General features: G+C 48.8%; 1 protein-coding gene across 1 annotated transcript; it reads left to right on the top strand.

Moving 5' to 3' along the window:
• Positions 1-15,607: 15,607 nt before the first annotated feature.
• MYC (MYC proto-oncogene, bHLH transcription factor) lies at positions 15,608-19,711 on the top strand. The gene is made up of 3 exons (XM_064442095.1): positions 15,608-15,936; positions 16,839-17,547; positions 18,574-19,711. Exons 2-3 carry the CDS (start codon positions 16,854-16,856, stop codon positions 19,134-19,136), a joined length of 1,257 nt encoding a protein of 418 aa, XP_064298165.1. The 5' UTR covers positions 15,608-15,936; positions 16,839-16,853; the 3' UTR covers positions 19,137-19,711.
• The last annotated feature ends 285 nt before the right edge of the window (positions 19,712-19,996 follow it).

Here is a 19,996-nt window from a genome sequence, read left to right as displayed (position 1 = left end):
ACATTACCAGGCTACAATCATCCACGACAGGGACTGAAGTACCGAGCTCCAGCAGTTTAGGTTCACACAGCGGGTTTTCCCCACAGATGAGGCTGGTGCTCCTGGTCAGCAGGGCAGCACAGGTTAGGCAGCCAGATATGAACCTGACCTCCAGGTGCTCAGTGGGTTCTGCAGCCCTGGGAAAAAGGTTTCTGAAAAATCCATCACGGTGCAAATGCTGCCCTTCACAAACCACTGACTTGTCACCCCCTTTTGTCATCCCTCACGCAGCCTCACCATCCCTTACCTCAGTTCTCAGTTTTTTACTTTATTTCTTCACATGTTGAAAAGGACTAGAAGAATAATACATATACATATATATATAGATACACTCACATATATATGTAAAATTTTGGGATTATGTACAGTGCATAACATTTTTAGACCCCTCAAGTGGGATGCAAGAGACAAGGTTTTACAGGTTTTTATCTTTTCACAATGAAAACATATTTCTTTTTTGTATTTGATGTGTTGCAGAGCCCCAGTGAATACCCAGAAATAAATAGCGATATATCTGTTACTAATTCTTCTAAAATTAAGCGACATACTTGGGAAAGCATTTCCCCTGTAACTTAAGGCAAGAGCACAAATGGATATAATTATATAGGCATAACTTTCTATTCTGTCTTGGTTTCATTTATGTCATTTGGGAAGGAATTTAAGTTCAGCCAAAACATTCCAATTTCTATTGGGGGAAAAAAGGTGAGATTCTTAAGATAAATGATACTAAATTTATCTCTGTAAATTAAACTACACAGTCTAATACCTTTGTATGAATAGTAATGGTATAATGCACTGTACAAAAAAAATCTAATTCCTATATATTCCATCACAGCTTAAATCCTGGTTTCATGCAAAATTGGAGTAAGCTACTAATAGCAGTGGACTTCCTAAAGATTTACGCTAGAGTAAAAGATTCTTATCTGCTTTTAGTTTGGAAAATGCAAATATTATTTTAATACAAACACAACTGAACTGTAAGGCAGCTTGTTAAAACTCAGGGCTGTGCTAAGTAATGAGCATGCTATGCTAAAATCATCAGTACAGGCAAGATTACCTTTAACAAGATTTCCTCAAGACTGGCCAGCTAATGAACGGGGTTTAATCATGATACTGAACCATTTTCCAGGAATTATTGAGATTTGATTCAGACACAGAAAGTATACATCAGACATAAGTGCTGCGTGTCCCCACAGTTCACCAGGTCTGTGTGGTCCATATCCCCATGAGAGTCCATGTTTATAACATATCTACCATAGTCATATCTACTGGTGAAACCTAAACTATGTTCCCTGTGACACAGCCTAGTGACAACACAGTCACTAGGGCATTTCTGCTCAGCAAGCCAAGCACAACACAGGTCCTCTGCTGAGAAGAAACACTTTCCCGCCCACTGAAGCTAACCAGAAATTATCGTACTGCAGCCCTTGTTTGCTGAATGCGTTTGCTGTGGAGGCCAAGCCCAAACAGATCCCAACTGGAATCCTCTGTGATGGCTAAAGCAGTGCCATGGAGCCCCTGTTGCTGCGCTGCTGGGACAGCTGTGCCCTGGTGGCACTCAGGTGCCACCTATCACTGGCTTGGCATTGACATACACCCTGTACGAAGTGCTGTGGGTAGGAGACGTGGGTCCCAGCTCCTCCTTTGCTTCTGCTTTCATCCTGCAGAGATTGTGCTTTTCACAGCTCGGTTATTAAGGCAGATGGCTGCCTGCAGAGCCCAAGGCAAAGGGACAGATGGGCTCTCCTCCCCTCAAAACTACGAGCGAGAGCTTGCTGACCTTGCCTGTTTTCTTGGCTGCAATCAGTCAAAAAAAACTTTACCATAGCTTTCATTCCTGTTCCACTTGGGGTAAACTGGGACCTATGCAAATCTTAGTTTTCCTTGTCTGCCTGCAGAGACCCAACACCAGATTGGGTCTTGCCACTCAGAGATGAGCCTGAGCTATTCCTCAACTCAATGGTGCTTCACCTCCTTCTGAACTCAAATTGCTCCCCTGATGCATTTGTTCCAGATCTGATCAGGCAAGGAAACGTTCAGCACTTTACCTCTATATACTCCAAGCAGCACATTACCTTTGTTCATATTAATTATTACATGCATTTATGATACCATAAATGCTTAGAAGAGCCTTCAGGATCCATGTGGCTTGGGAGGAGGGAAGAAGAGATAGTAGGGAATATAAAGGAAAAATTGGCATGGGAACATGCTGACCTCAGAATAAATTTAAACTGATGTTGGTACAAGCTCTCACGTGGAAATAACTCTGACCCATCACCTGGTGACCAGCTCCATCTGATGCTGTTTGCCTGGAGGTAGACATGAGAAACTACAGAGGGAGCTAAAAATAGAGGTAACACAACCAGTGCTGCAAAGCGCTAAGAAATTTCAACCCTCACCCTCCAAAGCTGGGATGGGAGTACTTGTGTGGAAAGACAATATGCAGAAGTTCAGGGAGGGCTAGCTGACTTCTGGCAGTCCCTTCTCACCTAAACTTTTCTATGATTCAACTCATGAAAGTAGAACAGGGGAAAAAAAAACCCAAAATATCCTTTATGGTGAGAGCTAAAAGAATCAGTTTGGTCCATTTGCAACCTATACTATCCCTTCTCCCACCTCTGCAACACGATTTCAGATTTTGATGCTGTGGGAGCCACAGAGAGAGCAAGGAGACAAGCAGGTACTTGGTGGGACATTAAAGCCTTTGCACTTGGACCAGAAAGAGTTGCAACCCTCTGAAAATTGCACCAGACTTGCTGAAAATAAGCCTGTAGAAACTTAGTGAATATAACAGGCCTGCCCCAAAGGCTTGTGAGCTTTAGCAAACCACTCAAGAAGCCTGTTTTGAAACAGGAATTTGTGACAGAATTCTAAGTCAACAGCTTTACTGTAAATATTTTACACTGAAGTCGATCTGCTTTCCTTCCCTTTTTTGTAGTAGTGTTGCCTCGTGTTCTCCACTTTCTCAAAAATCTGTTCTTTGCACTGCTTTATTGTCCTACAACCTTCCACTCAAAGATGTCAAACCACCAAAAATCAAGGAATATTGCACCCAGCAGAAACAGGAATGGACGTCACAGGCGACCCCATGCAGTGTAATTGCCCAGCAATGCATTTTGCTGTCATAAAGCTGATGTTATGAATTCTCAGTAATGATAGGGCTGACCTGCTGAACTGAAGAGGAAAACTGCTGGCTTTTAGTTCAGAGAGCTCTTGATTCACTGCTGAGCATAAAACCCTCTCCTACTTGCTGAAGTCATTCCTGCACCACTCCAGCTACACGAATCACACAGGTGGCCCATTACTGAGTGAAAGTTCTTCTCCAGCTGCCTATTTTGTCTCCATATCAGGAGATTGTAGGCAAAAGTGGAATGCAGCCTTGCCTACGGGGCTTGCTCTAAAATAGGGATTACTCGGGGAGTGGAAACCCAGCACACAGATTGGGAATTTAAGAACACCTCTTTAGCGCCCCATCAAGAGTGGGATCAGCAGGTGGGACCCACAATGACATCATGGTCCTTGCAGAGTTTACAAGACCCTCAGGCATGCCTCTGAGCTCCCAGCTACCCACACTTCCATCTTATTCCCAGCAGACTCTGCTGAAGGCAGTGAGGGGAACCAAAGACTGCCCTCAGGAAGAGTATTGAACCATTCCTATGTCCCAGACTTTTCCCTTCCCATTCCCCTTTGGACACTGCTCTAGCCCACAATCTTTCACCCTGCATCTTATTTTTATCTTCCCTCCAGAGGAAGCAGCATTTACACCCATCCAAACCCTCCAGCTCGCTCGTGTGCAGGCTGCTGGCTTCTATTTACACGTCACCTCCAAAGCTTTCATTTGGCAGGCAGTCTGGAAAATGCCAGCGTGCTACATTAACCTGCGTTTCTGTCTTCATTCACCGTTCTTAATCAGTGTTCGGGAATGTATTAACATGGGGCTAAGCCACAGAGTTTGCATCTGGGCTTTTCTCATGTTTGGAGGAGCTGAGCTAGCACCAGAGCCTGGTGTAGTCACCCCTTCCTCACATAGCACCTGAAAGCCAGTGGATAGCAGCGGCTCCCCATCACAGATTTCCCTCTTCTGCTTGAATATACAGTCATTGTGATTTCTTTCCCCTGCTTTCCCAACTCTAAGCCACCAAACAGTCATTTGGTTCAGATACTGAAGCAGTTCAGAAACTACTAGCATTTCTAGCTTAACCAAAGTCTTTGCCTTCAGGCAATGATGTAACAAAAAGGGAGCAGTGATAGTGGATGAGTTAAACGGCATTAAATCTCTCTGTAGCCACTTTAGGAATGAATATATGAGCTAGGTGTTACTGAGTTTCATGTGTATGTGTGATAGATAAGTCTAATTTTGCAGCAGGATAGTTACTTTGATACCACAGGCTCTGAAATAGCTGCAAGGTCAAAGACAGGTGCCAGAGGAGACAAGATGACCTCCTCTGCTCTTCCTCAGGTGGCCCATCTCACCACCAAGGTGCTATGAGGCAAGCCGAATCTGAACTTCCAGTGTGTCTTCGTCCATGGTGCAGTCTCTCCTACACATTACTATGCTTGGTAGACAGATATGTTCATTAACATCTGGGGTTATGAATGTGTAAAGGGTCCTGAGGTTCCCGAGGCAGTTGGAAGGCACACAGAGATCCATCCTCACTACTGCCCTCTTCCAGGGTCTTTGTGTGGCCACCAAAACATCCCCCTGCAACGGCATAGGGAAACCTGTGAGTAAGAGTCAGCATTGCCAAGTGAACAAGCCTGCTAAGGATAACTACCAGAGACAGCACCATGCCAGGGACAGAAGTTACTCAGACAAATTACCAGCACACATCTGTAGATGATCACTCCTCTTCTCCCAGATCCTTCCCTTACGTTTTCACCAGTACCAACCTGTCTGGCAGTGGGGGTAGGTCTAGACTGCAGCTTTTACGCAAAACAGTAATGCAGTGATGCACTGACATATCTGAGGCATCTCAGAGCTACCCAGCTTATGGTACAGGCCCTCCTCCACCAATTGCTGATCTCAGAAGAGGCTGCAAAACCTGTATGGGCAAAGCAAGGTAAGTGAATTTTGTCTAAGCTCTGAGCTGCCATAGTACTCCAGGTACTGAGGTCTGATGGTTTAAAGCTGTTCAGTGTCTGTCTTGATCATAATATTACAGGCAAGTAAAACACCTACACTCTTTATGCTGTATCATTTTAACTGAATGACCTACAAATGGGTTCTCCAATTTTCCAAGTACAGAAAAGCCAAGGGCTACTTGAGAACCTTCATCACGCAAAATAATCCAGGAGATTTCCCATTTTTGGACTCCTGGAGAACCCCATCTTCTCAGTGTTTAGCAGACAGAAGCTTCTGGGACTCTGAGGGTGGTGTATAACAGCTGTCACATTGCCAGCAGTGCAGCGGAGAATGACCAAGCATGTAAGGATGACCTTGCACCTTCCAATTAGAAATATGACTACATTCCACAGTACGCACACACGCAGCCTTTGGCTTCATAGACTTAATATCATCAAGGATCATTCTGTGTTTGGGGGGAGAATAACAAGGGAAACTGAGGAAATCATTAAGCTGAAGGCAGAGATACCTTCTGGTTAAACACCAGAGCACAAACAATGTAATAGCTGTAGATATTAGCATATTATTTGTGGGGGCTGGCATACATACCTACCTAAACTTCTCATCATATGTGTAGGTAGGACATGATATTCTGAAGCATTCAGTAGTCTCAGCTCTTAACTTATATAATTTTTGTGGTGGTCCATTAAAAAAAAGTTTAAAAAAAGCAAAGAATGCACTGTATTTAGCAAGGAGTAGAGCTAGATGGTCTTAAAGTGATATATTCTTACTTTTCTATTTTTGTTCTCACAAAAAGCAAGATCCATCCCTCATCATCCTTTCCCATGACACTCACGGAAGGGTACATCTACACTAGAACTAGGCTGGGGCTATATTGGTGTAGGAGGGTTATCCTAGATCCTTTGGGTGCTATGGCTTGGATCTGCAGATAAGTCCTAATAGAAGTGAATAGGAAGCAGAGATGTTCCCTGCTTCCCAAACACACAGGCTGTGATAGGTTAGAGAAAACCTGGGTGTTCCTAGACTCCCTTGCTCTATTTCTCTATGCAGTGTTGGACCACGTACTTTGGTCCTCTAAACCTCCCTCCTCCCTCCCTGTTGCACATCTCACAAACCCTTTTGGAGCTAAGGCAGACAGTATGGGCAGTACAACATACTTGGCCCTACAAGATGGGGTCTGAGCATGGTTAAGTGCCTTTGCAATACAAATGATAACAGTATCAATAATGGCTGTAGCTCACTCACGACCTCCTCTTTCCTTTCTAAGGCTGGGTGTAAATTATTTTCTTATCTTCTAAGAAATACCTCTGGCATCTCTGACTAGGCGATAAGTAGAAAGAAGAGAGACACTCTTAACTGCTGATCAAGAGGGAGGAGGGTGATTAGCATCCTCTGGGGAACACCTTGTTGATGATGGCTGCTTTGCATTGTTGAGGCTGTTAGAAGCACCTAAATTCCTCCTCCACAGCGCTCTCAGCTGCTGATGAAGTCAGTTCTGCATTAATCCCTCAGCACACTCCTTGTCAGGCCAATTCTGATCAAAGCTTTTCTTGCCACTGCAGTCATAATTGCAACCCTCTGTAACGCTCCCCAGTTTGAGAAAGGACCATAGTCTGAATGTCAGTAGGAGGAAGGCAACTGGACTTAGGCAACAGGAATGATCTTCTGAAGTAAGAAAATAAAACAAAAACACCCTGCAGTGGGACCAGTTAGTAGCAAGACGGAATTAATTTTGGGGTTTTCAGGTTGGGGGTCATAGCCCTGGTTCCCTGGTAGCTGGGTTTGGTACGCTGTGTCTCAGCAGGCCCCTGGAATTGCCCAGCAATGCAGAATGCACAGCTACTTCTGGAGATTTAGGCCAATTTCTGCCATGCGCAGACTTAACACAAGCAAGGAGAAAAAGGACCAGTGAAATATCATTGCTCTACAAAATCAAAGCCCGGACTAGCCCACAAGCATCCTGAAGCTTAGACTTAATCTTGAGGAGTGGATCAATGCAGATGTGCGGGTACAACCCACTGCACTGATTTGCATTGGAGAGTACCAACAAATCTAGGCTCCCTCTGTCCTCACCACCCTCAGCAGTGGAAGTAAATGCCATTCATGTGGCTCTGCACCCACGCTGGGATCCTGTACTGACAGTCTGGCTCTGCAGCCAGACCCAAGATGGTTAGTCTGGGTAGTGCTGCAATGCACCCTGACATCTCCTCGCTGAGGCCTCTGCAGCCCGGGCAACAAAACACAGATATAAAGCACACGTGCATTTAGGCTCTTTCTGCACTGCAGGATCAAACTGTGCTTTAAACGTCTCAGAAGACAGCTGTGACAGAAGGTCCCTCCATCCCAGACGTGCTTGCTCTCTTGGCAAAGGTGGGCCCCAATGTTGTGTGGGTCTGGTTGCACAATATGAAAACAAAATGCCAACCAGATCAGAAGTACATCTATATCTAGCAAGAACCTATATTTGGATAGTGTGGGAAGAAAATACAAGTTCACACTTTCATTTACAGCCAACCTCTTAAATGAGGCAATCCTAGCCCGTACTAATGATTTCCGTTCTCCCCTCTTTTTACACTTTTCATCTCCCTATATTATAACTCATAAGAAACATCCATCTTCAAGCATGGTATTTCCCTTTCTAATAAAATGCAGCGGGAGGTTCCACGGGTTAATTATAAATTGGTTTAAAAAGCATTTACCAAGAAGTGTTTTAAATCCATTTCCCTTAATTTCATTTGACGCAGCATATGTCTTGCAGTGCAAAGGGGAGATGCGGCTTTATTGCCACTATCTGCCAGATGAACATGTTCATCATCAACAGTGCAGGGAGTGATAAGTCCCTTATCTGATAGAGAGAGACAAAACACTCCCTCTTCCTTATCAACAAATTGAGTTATCAGCCAAGTGAAGTAGTTTTTCGGTAGCCTTTCTGACTGCGTTTTGGTTTTAAATCCATACTGGCAGCAAATGTTCATGGATGTATTTCCCTCTCTTATGCTCATTTCAAAATGCAGCAGCAGTCACAGATAAGAATGTTTCATATCCCCAAGATGTCTGGTCTGAGCACTGTGACAGAGTTCTGAATTTGCTCTGATTGCTGGTAAACTAAACTACACTGAAAGTAACAAAACCGATGCTAAAACAGTCATTCAAAAAACTTAGAGGAATGCAGAACTGAAGGCTGCTGATATCAGCATCAGTGATGGCTTAGGCCACACATCTCAGTGCTATCCCTTGCTCCTGGGTGCCTGACCTGAGACAGTTAAGACCCAGAAACCTTGGAAAGTGCAAGCCCTGATCTAGCCAAGGTAATGCTTTTCCTATACCTGGCTACATACTCCCAAACCCATTCAGAATTAACTGCAAAGCATACTAAAGCTAGAGAGAAGTTAGGGTTATCAGCCACATGACATTAATAGGAGACTGCAATGGCTGAATGCATGAAAAGGATTTTAGGTGTGAAGATTTAGAAACCATCTGATGCCTTTTTAGGACTCTGATGGTATGTTCCCCGCTGGGATGCTCTGTGCTGTGAGCAGCTACTCTGAAAGGCTTTGCACAGAGTATGACCCATGAGAAAGGTGTCAGCATCACACTAACTTGAGCAGAGCACAAATGCTCTCAGTTGTTGGTATGTATTTCTCAGTGCTGGAACCAGTATCGTTTTGTTTGAGCGTGGCTGGAAAGTTAACTTCATTGGGCTAGCACTGAAGAGAAATTGTCCTTGACTGCAGAGGCCAGCTGTGCTCATTCCCCGCTCACCAAAATAATTTTTAAATGTGACTGTTCTCTTCCATAAACCAGCCCCGAAAAGACATGTCTTGATAGCATAAAGTCCTGAAGGACAGACACCTTAAGTCAGAAATGTTTCTTGTAAATACCTGCAAACCCCCTGCCACAAGCTCATCTTCCTCCCTACCATAAAGACATGATCAAACAGGAGCTCCAAGATTAATATAAGGGTTGACGACAGGAACGTCACCATTTCACCTGCTGAGCAAGACAAGCGCAACCCGTGAGAGCTCTTGAGCTTGCTCAGCACGGAGCCAGGCAACAGAGCTCAGAGAGTCTTCACCGGCTGCTTGAACCAGGGCTCTGGACTTTGGATTGGTTCGGATGAGTAGATGGCATATATCCTTCCACCTCCCCCAAGATATCAAATACAACAACCTAAGAGCTTCAACAAGAGCGCTAACACTTCTAATCTCCAGTGTTTTCCAAGGCCCATACATATCTACTTTTTTAGAGATTCTCCTTCTACAGGCTACTTTCTTTCCCAGAATGTTTTCCTGGGGCTGAACCTGTTAATTTGGTAGCAATCAGATGCCTCATCTTTAAAGCAGCTATTTTGCAACCAGCTGCATTATTCCTGGAAGGGTTGTATACTCTCACCTGTTTGTAGACGGAACAGGATTGTTGGATATTAATTCTCGAAGAGACAAGAGATAATTATAATAATGGCCCAGCTGACAATAGTTTCAATAGTTTCCAGCCTCGCTGTCAGCTGACACATTCCTTCCTCCAGATAATATCTGATACACTCAGATATTTCTGAAACTGTGCCTCCACAGGATGTGCCTTAAGAACTACAGCAAGCTCTGCACTCCTCTGCTTTCATAGCAAACCTGCAAGGAAGCTGCTACAGAAGGGGTTGTCTATTTTTCTTGAACATTAGTAAGAAACCTGCCTAGGAACTTCCAACCCTTCCCTCCTTTGCAGCTGTGATGGTGCTCTGGAGCTCCTTTCCATGGGGTGCACAGGCTCTGCAGACCCCCTCCGTGTCACACCGAGCAGAGGAGGACTCCCTGCACTTGCAGGTGCAATATGGAAGTGGCTCCACATGCATGGGTAGGCAGAAGGACTCATTCCTGCTGCCTCATGCATGACATTCAGTCCTTGCAGGGCGCAGAATGGGGAGCATCATTCAGAAACTCTTGCCCGCCAATGTCGAAGGGCTGGGGAGACACAACGGGAGAGGCTCTGATCCCATCTTAGCTCTAAAGATCAAGGCTTTTAAAATTAGAGTAAGTTTTGACAGTGTTGGTACCTGAAAGGATCATTAAGTAGTTGCAAATAGCCTTAATACTTTAAAGAGGACTTAATCAAGCAGAGCTGGGATGTCTTGACAATCTGATAATTGCAGCATAAAATTCAGAGAATGCAGAGGCATGACCAGCCTTTGGGGGCTGATTGTTCTGAAACAGCTCTCCTTTTTCTTTTTGAAGAGAAATTTAAATTACCCAGACTTTCAAAAATAACTGTTTATCTTTCACAAGAGCCTTGAAGATCTTCTCATTTATCATGCACTTAAATCAGTGCAGATTTCCTGTAATTCACCCTTAATCCACAGCTGGACAGAACTCTCTTCTATCAAGGAATGCCAAAACTACTGGTGTTAGATCAGTCCCTCCAAGTCATCCATGTCAAAAGGTGTTAATTTGTGTAGGAAGGGCTGATTCAAGCTCAACTCGTATTTTTGGGGTTCCTTCAATGGGACTTAGGTTAGTTTACAGGTAGTGTATTTAAACAACAAAAATAGCCAGAATTACGTCGCTGGTGTTGAGATTTTAAAATAGTTGTATATATCCACCTGAATAGTTTTATTTTATTTAGTTAAGAATAAACTAATCAAGGGCTGCCCTGTTTGAAAGCAAACTAAAACTTGATTCCCAAGTAACTGTGATGGTTTGAAAGAACTGTGAAGTCAAACTCTCCGTAAACAAACTTAAATTAACAGCTGTGGTAATTTTACCCTGAAGCAAAAAAGGTAAAGGCTGCCCAGGATGGAAGGACCAAAGCTGGTGAAAAGGATTTTATTCTTTGTATTCAAAAAAGTTAGTTACACTACAATGAGGATATTTTCCTCTCTTTCAATCCTGATGCCTTCTTCAATTTTACAATCACATGGAGTAGGATAAAGCAGGACAAATACATGCCGATACATACTTGTCTAATGTCAGGCCACCTTTAAAAACTGCTAATGTTTTTGTTTCACTGAAGCCTTGATTTCATATGCACTGTCGGATTGGAAAAATAACATCTAAAGTGTTTGGTTTTAACAACCAAAAAATTAAAAAAAACCCCACAACCAAACCCCTAACTCTGGATCCTGGGCAGGGTCATTTCCAATCTCCCTTGGTTTGGGTTGAAGGCTGGTGTTTGCAGCCCAAGCCAAAGGAGCAGTTCAGGCTCTGTCCTAATTCTCTTGATGACAAAACTTTATTTTTCTGGGATTCCAGTGGGTTTCCGTGGAGGATGTGGTACTCGCTGCACTGCTGGGGGAGTCGTTTATTACCAGCATAGCACTTTCTTTCCCCAGCCCTCTCCCCATTTAGTTCTCTTCTATTTCCTTCTACGCGTTTCCCTTTTCCTGTTGGGAGTAAATGGTTTGAATTTTTCTACAGTGAGGATCAAGGCTGGCAGATTACAAGAAACATGGTGCAAAGGAAGAAGCTGCCATGTTTGCTTCGCTTTTGGGTAGCGCTGAGAGCATGCGGGAAAATAAAATAAATAAATGACACCACTCGCACTGACCGCATGACATCACTGTCTGAAGGTGGATACCCACCAAGTGAGGAGGCACAGCCTCGGCTTCCAACAGGAGACGAAAGTTTAGTATTTGATATGCACTACCTCTGGTTTAAACCTAGCATTATTTTATTTTATTTTATTTTATTTTATTTTATTTTATTTTATTTTATTTTATTTTATTGTTTTGTTTTGTTTTGTTTTGTTTTGTCTTGTTTTGTTTTGTTTTGTTGTATTTTATTTTAGATACTTTTGTGATCCTCACATTCCTATTTACTGATGACACACCACCCGCAAAATCTGCCGCTTGCTTCTGCGCACTTTATTATCATTCTGAAGACTCATAGGCCGTGGCTGGGGCTGCTCTACTCTGCTAGCAATGGTGGAACCTGCAGCAGTGCTGGTCCCTCTGCGTCTTTGACAGGAGGTGTATTTCGGTCGCTGTTTTCCACCACAGTACACAGACAAGGACAGTGGCCCTCCCAGACACCTGCATTTCTCTTTCGTGCTGGGGAAGTCCGCTGAGAAGGTATTTGTTAGTGCAGCGTATGAGTCTTTCTCAGCCTGGAAGAGGGGGGTAGGAAGATGTTATTAATTTAGTCAACGCTGTGCTGCTTGTAGAAACACTGTCAGCTTCTGCCTACACACCTCTCACCTTCTATTGTTAAAGAAATTACAGCTGCTGAAAGAGATGAAAAAGAAACATGTTTTTCTTTTCTGGTTTTTGTAGTAACAAGGCAAATCCGATTCTTCTTGCCCCTGTATCGTTCGCCTGCTTTTTGGACTGGGGTCCTCTGGGGCACTGGGGCAGCTGTGGAGACATGATTCCCTGCACGGGTGCTATCAGATGCACGTACATGCACTAAACCTATTTTAACGGCTCTGACTGCAAGGACCACATTTTTGGGGGGATAAATCTCTGATACAAGGAGTTAGGACTTTCCAGGACTAATTAATATCTAGGTCGTACTTTCCTGTTTCTCACTGGTGGGAGACCAGCAACCTGCAAAGCTGTGGGGAAGTCAAGTGACAATTTCAGGAGAAATTTCTGACGACAGCTACAAGTTCACAGTGACCCTACAATTATTAGATGGCTTATTGGCCACTGAAAAGGAAATCACAGATGTGTCCTGGAAATAGAACCTGCAGTAGGTGGCACATGCACGCATAACATTGTGATTTGTCTCAGGGGTTTCCAGATGCAGAGAGGTGTGAGAGCTTTTTCCACTATCTCCACTTCTCTCTCAGGTTTTGCTTTCATTTCTGCTTCTCGCTCTGCCATCACGCAAAAATTCCACCCAGGCTCCCAGCTCAGCCCCCTCCCATTTCCTATTTATCACTAAACCCCTGATATCAAAACAATTGTGGTGACTCTGCTGTCTCCTTAGTGTTATACTTGGGTATTTATTCTTCCATATAACAGCTATTTTGTCAAAATGGCCTTTTTACTGGAGATTTATACTTACAGGTTTCATACCTTGCCTCTGTTCTTTTACAGCTGGGACTGAACATAAGAAATCAGAGCAAAATGTCTTTCTTCACCCATGCTAAAACTGCCACGTAAGAGCAGCGCTGGTACAGCTCAGAGTTGGCTCCCCAAGAAAAAGCGAACTTCCAGTCTGCACGAGACCTGGAGAAATCCCATAGAATATTTTAAAGACTGTTTCCTCTGAAGGCTGTATTGTTTCAACAGCACATTTCTTCCAATCCTCCTTTCCTGTTTTTCCATTCATGTGAATACGGGGTATTTTAAGAGTCCATCTGCTCATGTTACTTATTCCTCACTTCAAGTCATAATCCTCTGTGATACTATGGTTAATTGCTCTGCCTATGATTATATTGCATCACAAACGGGCTTATGATTTTCAACCCTATCTGTACTGGAATAATTTCAAAATATTTCTACTGTTACCAGCTCTGGCTGAACTTCAATGGCTTTTACAGTTTTGAGGACATTTATTGTGTACCCGGCTATTCTGATACTGTCCTTAAGCAGATAAATGTGCCCTCACGGCAGCTTACACCAGTTGTAACTAGATTAATTTGGATCTTGCACCTTTCCGGCGTAGTTCAGGCCTGCCTTTGGTCACGTTATTTCCATTCACAGCAGCAGGGCCCACTATAGACAGGGGGTGATGTTTTTTAAAAATAGCTCCATGTATTTTAAGCGATCTCTGAGCAAGGCTAAATCCCATTCTGAAAATGTCAGTAGGTGAAGCATCTACATCATGGCTGTACAACGGATCTTGGTTGTATTGTCACCTTTTCTGCGTAAAACTGTCCCTGCTTTACGAACAGGACACGGGGCAGGTGAAGAATCGTCCAAATTTCGCTCACAGACCCTGCCCCGTGAGATCGGTGTTTGCAAGTGCTCCGCTTGGCGAAACGCGGCTCAGCAGAAATGGTTGCCGAAAAATATTGGGGTGGGGGACTTTGGTTTTCGGGGGGGGGGTGTGTGTGTGCAGCCCAGGGCGGCGCGGGGCTGGGGGGCCGCAGGTGCGGGTGGCGGGGCCGGGCGCTGCCTGCCGCGGGCGTGGGCCGGCCGGGAGAGGGCGCGATGGCCCCACGGTAGCGACGGCGGCCGTGGGAAACCGGGGCCGCTTCTCAGCGCCGGAGGGAGCCTCACCGGGGGGAGGGAGGGGGGTCCTCCCGCCGTGCGGGGCGGCCCCGCACTCCGCATCACCTCCCCCCACCCCCCACCCCAGGTCTTGCGCTCCCCGTGGGCTTAGAAAAAAGGGGGAATAAATAAATATGTATATAGGAATAAAAAAATCCCAGCGGCGGTGCCCGCGGTGGGGGCAGGACGGCCGCCTGGAAGCGTTTTGAGGGGGGCACCCTGGGGTGTCCCTCCATCCCCCGCGGGTGCGGACGCCAGCGCGGCGGGGGGCGGGGGGGTATGTGGGATGCGCGGGGCGCAGCTCGGCGGGGGCTGGCGGCGGCCGCGGGGGGCGGCGGGGGAACCGCAGGTGCGGGAGCTGCGTTAGCCCGGGCAGGGGGGGATCGAGGTCGGGGGGTCTCCGTGATAACGGTTTGGCGGGGCGGGGGTCGCCCGCCGCCATGGGGGAAGGGGAGGGCGGCGGTTGCCCCATCGGGGCTCGGCAGCCGCCGCGGCTCCGCGCCCCCTCGGGGATGGCCGAAAGAAGGGGGGGGAGGTCACCCCGCGGGGGGGGGGGGGGGTGGAAGGGGCCGCCGAGGGCGGGTGAGAGTGGGGGCGGCACAAGCCGGGGCGGGGGCACCCCCGTGGGACAGTCAAAGGGAGGGCGGCTGCAAGGTGACCCCCGTGGGGCCCTGCCTCCGCCCCCCCCGCAGCCTTCTTCTCCCGGTTTAATCCTCCGCAGGCGCCGGCAGAGGCGGGATAATCAAGCGGCGGCCGGGGCGGGGGGTGCCCGAGCCACACACGCTCCTTTGTGCCGGGAGCCAGCGCCGCCCCCGCCGCCCCCCGGCCACCCCCGCCCCCGCGGGCGGCCGCCCTGGGTGCGCGCCGCAGCCTCCCCCAGGGCGGGGGCAGGGGAGGGTGAAGCCCCTTCCCCCGCCGCCGCCATCGGGGGGCATCGCGCCCCGCTGGAAAGCCGCGGGAGCAGGGGAACGGCGGGGAGCTGCCTTTTAATCCCTGATAGTATTTTTTTTTTTTTTACTATGTTTACTTCCGACCTCTCCTTGCGCGGCTCGTAGTAAAAAGAAAAAAAAAAAAAGTGAAATACATAAAAAGGGCCGCGGAGCGCGGGTGCATCGCCTCCCCCCGGAGCTTCTCCCCGCAGCCGGGCGGCGCGGAGGGGCGCGGAGGGGCGCGGAGCGGTGCGGGAGGGCGCGAGAGGCGCGGCCGCCCCCTCGCGGCGCGCCCTCCCGGCGGCGGGAGCGCTAAAGCCGTCTCGCTTCCCGGGGCGGGCGGGGGAGCGCGCAAGGCCCCGCAGAGCTGCCCCCGCCCCCCGGCGGCACCTTCTGCCCGCCCCTCGCTGGCGATTTAAAGGGGGAAAGCAACTAAAGTTCTATTGTACCGGACAGAGCGCGCCGCTCAGCCTTGGACGCTACAATCTGCTGCACGCCGGGAAGGGGGCTTCTCTTCGCTGCTCCGTGTGGTTTTTTTGAACCGTGGTGGGAGGAAGAGATCTACATTCTCCCGGCGTTTTGTCTTGATTTTCCCCCCCCGTGCTCTGCGGCGGTTCCTTCTAGATTTTATTTTTTTTTTAATTATTCTACATAATATTTTTCCCCGTGTTTTGTTGTTCCCCGCACCGCCCGCAATAATTGCCTCGCTACGTTTCGCAGCTGGCGCGTTGGAGAAGCCGGTGAGTTGCGGAGCTTTGCGTTTCCCATCACTCGATCCCCCGCGGTTGTTGGCGTTTGGACTGACATGGGCTGGTGACACCCGGGCTGCCGGCGGGGCCGCGCTGCGCGGCCGCGGACACCGACGGTCCCTCCCGAGGGACGCTCTCCTCTGCCGGGCACCGGCGTTCCCCAGCCCTTTCCCTGCGCTCGGAATTTAATTTTCCTTTTTTTTTTTTTTTTTTTTTTTTTTCTTTTGGTGGGGGGGAGCATTTGCTTTTCCCGCGGGCAGGTTATGGTTAGTGCACATATTGCTTATATGCGTATATATATGCGTATATATATGTATATATGACAAGATTTGGCGAAGTTTGCCGAGGTCCCTGCCGGTCCCCGTGCGTTGCCCAGGTGGGTGGCTGGGGAGCAGCTGCCTGACGGCTGGAAGCTGCCGGTCGCTCGCCGCCCCTTCCCGCCCGGAGCGGTGACCCGTGCGAGCGCGGCGGTGGCTGCGGAGAGGCGCGGGCGCGGAGCCAAGCCGAGCCCGGCCGAGCCGAGCCCGGCCGAGCCGAGCCCGGCCGAGCCGAGCGACGCGGGGCGGCCGAGCGGCGGGAGCCCCTCGGGGGAGCCGCCGGCGGCGGGGAGGGTGCTCTGGGAGCCGGCAGCCGACCCCTCGGTCGATGAGGTCGCGCCGCCCGGTCGTCCTGCCGAGCTTGGAGGGGGGTGAAGGGAGGGAGGGCGTGCATTTTTTTTATTTTATTTTTTTTTTTTAAATTACGAAACACGACTGCGCGTTTCCCCGCCGGCACGGCGTGGGGAGCCGGGCGGGAGCGCTGCGCCGCGCCGGGGCTCCCGGGGGTCCCGGGCTCGCCGAACGCGCGGCGGAGCGCGGCTCACCCAGGCGCCCCCCTCTCCCCCCTCCCCGCAGGCACCAGCCGCTGCGATGCCGCTCAGCGCCGGCTGCCCCAGCAAGAACTATGATTACGACTACGACTCGGTGCAGCCTTACTTCTACTTCGAGGAGGAGGAGGAAAACTTCTACCTGGCGGCGCAGCAGCGGGGCAGCGAGCTGCAGCCCCCCGCCCCGTCCGAGGACATCTGGAAGAAGTTTGAATTGCTGCCCACGCCGCCCCTCTCCCCCAGCCGCCGCTCCAGCCTGGCCGCCGCCTCCTACTTCCCCTCCACCGCCGACCAGCTGGAGATGGTGACCGAGCTCCTCGGGGGGGACATGGTCAACCAGAGCTTCATCTGCGACCCGGACGACGAGTCCTTCGTCAAGTCCATCATCATCCAGGACTGCATGTGGAGCGGCTTCTCCGCCGCCGCCAAGCTGGAGAAGGTGGTCTCCGAGAAGCTGGCCTCCTACCAGGCGGCCCGCCGGGAGGGGGGCCCCGCCGCCCGCCCCGGCCCGCCGCCCGCCGGCCCGCCGCCGCCGCCGCCCGCCCTGGCCGCCTCCCCCGCCGCCTCGGCCGGCCTCTACCTGCACGACGTGTGCGCCGCCGCCGCCGACTGCATCGACCCCTCGGTGGTCTTCCCCTACCCGCTCAGCGAGCGGGCCCCGCGGGCCGGGCCCCCCGGCGCCAGCCCCGCGTCCCTGCTGGGCGACGACACGCCGCCCACGACCAGCAGCGACTCGGGTGAGTGGGGGGGGGGGCTCCCCACGCGTGTTCGGGGAGGGGGGGGGTAAGACCTGCGCGGCGCCCAGGGTTTCCCCCGGAGGCTCCGCTGCCCCTCCCCGGCCTCCCTCCCTCCGCACCCCCTCCCCGCATGGGCTTTTTTAAATGCCACGTTAGCGAGGCACGGAGAGGCTCCCAGCGAATTTATTTCCTGGAAAACCAGCCCAGTTTTCCTCCGGGGTGGAGGCAGGAAAGGGGGGGGGGGGAAGAGGAGAGGGAGGGAGGGAGAAACTTTCATAACGGGGTCAGAGTCGGTCTCCAGCGCGGCCGGTGTCCTGGTGAAGCTGGATCCCGGTGCCACCCGTGGGCCGGGAAGGCGATAACTCCCGCCCGAGAGCCGCGGGGGGAATGTGGAGCCCGGGCGGTGCGAGTGAAAGTGACTGCAGAGGAGTGAACGGGGCTGGGAAAGTTTTAGAAATGCTTCCTTAGGTGTTTGACAGCGTGTTCCGCTCCCTCGTAAATTTGGTTTGAAAGTGAGTTTCTACTCGGAGCGCTTCCCGCCCCCCCGCCTTTGGATTTTCCACAAATTAGCAGATCAAGAGATATTCAGAAAATGCCTCTGAATACACATGTGTGTTAAGTAAGCTTTCTTTTGAGGCGTGGCCAAAGCCTTCTAAATCCTTAATTAAGGGCGGCTTGAGTCTGGGAGCTTTATTGCGCTGTACTGCTGACAACCGAGGTTAAACTTCCCTGCTATCTTTCAATGCGCTCCCCGAAATTGTGCAAGAGCTTTGCAACTTTTGAAATCAGGGAGCCGGGGTTTGGAGCGCGGACTGTGTGTCCTATTGCACTTGAAGCATTGCATCTTTAAAGGAAAGGCTCCTGGGGAAAGTGGAGTCCGGAAGCATCAAATGGGTTTAATAAGGGCTTAGCAACGGCTGTGCAGCTCAGAGTAACCTTCCCTCCTAAATACAGTGGTCGTGAGACAATTTGCACACATCAGCTTATAAGTCTTTTTTTATTATTATTACTTTCTTCCCCTTGCAGAAGAAGAACAAGAGGAAGATGAGGAAATTGATGTCGTTACATTAGCTGAAGCGAATGAATCCGAATCCAGCACAGAATCCAGCACGGACACATCAGAAGAGCACAGTAAGCCCCACCACAGCCCGCTGGTTCTCAAACGGTGTCACGTCAACATCCATCAGCACAATTATGCCGCTCCTCCTTCCACCAAGGTTGACTACCCAGCTGCAAAAAGGCTAAAGTTGGACAGTGGCAGAGTTCTCAAACAGATCAGCAATAACCGAAAATGCTCGAGTCCCCGCACGTCAGATTCGGAAGAGAACGACAAGAGGCGAACGCACAACGTCTTGGAGCGCCAGAGGAGAAATGAGCTGAAGCTGAGTTTCTTTGCCTTGCGTGACCAGATACCCGAGGTGGCCAACAACGAAAAGGCGCCCAAGGTCGTCATCCTGAAAAAAGCCACGGAATATGTTCTTTCCATCCAGTCGGACGAACACAGACTGATCGCAGAGAAAGAGCAGTTGAGGCGGAGGAGAGAACAGTTGAAACACAAACTCGAGCAGCTAAGGAACTCTTGTGCATAGGAACTCTTGGGCATCGCATAGAATAACCCAAACTAGACTGAACTATGATAAAATATTAACGTCTCTAATATCACTCATGAACTACACCAGTTTATTGAGTATGGAACTGTTGCAACTGCATGCTGTGCGATTTCACTCGAGACTACACAACCTTGGCTGAATCTCCCAAGGGTTTGGCCAGAACCTCAAAACTGCCTCATAATTGATACGTTGGGCATAAGGGATGATGGAATATTCTTCATGCTTGGGGATGAAGTCCTCAAGATTTTTTCTTTAAAGATTTTGTATTTAAGGCATTTTTTCATATGAGAATCCCCCAAAAAAGTTGTGCCCGGATTGCTGTATATATTTCCACATCTTATTGTCATGTAAATACCTTTTAATAAAGTCTTTATAGAAAAATGTGCAACATTAATAGGCAACAGTTGTGGCAACTGGATTTATACTTGTCTTGAACTTCTGTGCCATAACATTTCACAATTTTGTTTTTTATTTAAATACATTTTTTCTTTCAAAAATGATTTTTATTTTGGTTTTAGATAAATAAATATTTGCCCAAAATTTAATTAGATAAATCCTGTGTAAAGACTTTGCTTTGTCTCCTGCTGTTGTTATTAGATGCTTATTTCCATGACATCCCTCTCGCTGTCATCATGGCAGTGACCTGGCAAAAGTCAAGGGGAGTTAAGTGAGAGGAAATGATGATAGTTTTGCAGCTTAGTAAGGAGTTTGGTTCCTTCCCCCCTCTTCTTGTGTTAATTCAAGTAGATAAGATCATTGGTCTAGTGTGCTTTGTCGGTTCAATCAGCGTTTCCACCAGCGCCTCCCTGAAGGTGCTGGTGGCAACATCTGCCTAGGCC

The sequence above is a fragment of the Phalacrocorax carbo genome, chromosome 2, assembly GCF_963921805.1.
Source record: "Phalacrocorax carbo chromosome 2, bPhaCar2.1, whole genome shotgun sequence".
NCBI classification, from domain to species: domain Eukaryota; kingdom Metazoa; phylum Chordata; class Aves; order Suliformes; family Phalacrocoracidae; genus Phalacrocorax; species Phalacrocorax carbo.
This window is presented reverse-complemented; position numbering and strand designations above follow the sequence as displayed.

What these genes read in the sequence shown, in the direction of transcription:
- MYC (XM_064442095.1), top strand. Translation starts at nt 16,854, where the DNA reads ATGCCGCTCAGCGCCGGCTGCCCCAGCAAGAACTATGATTACGACTAC. An exon ending in CACGACCAGCAGCGACTCGG is followed by an intron (nt 17,548 to 18,573) that starts GTGAGTGGGGGG and finishes TTCCCCTTGCAG; the next exon opens with AAGAAGAACAAGAGGAAGAT.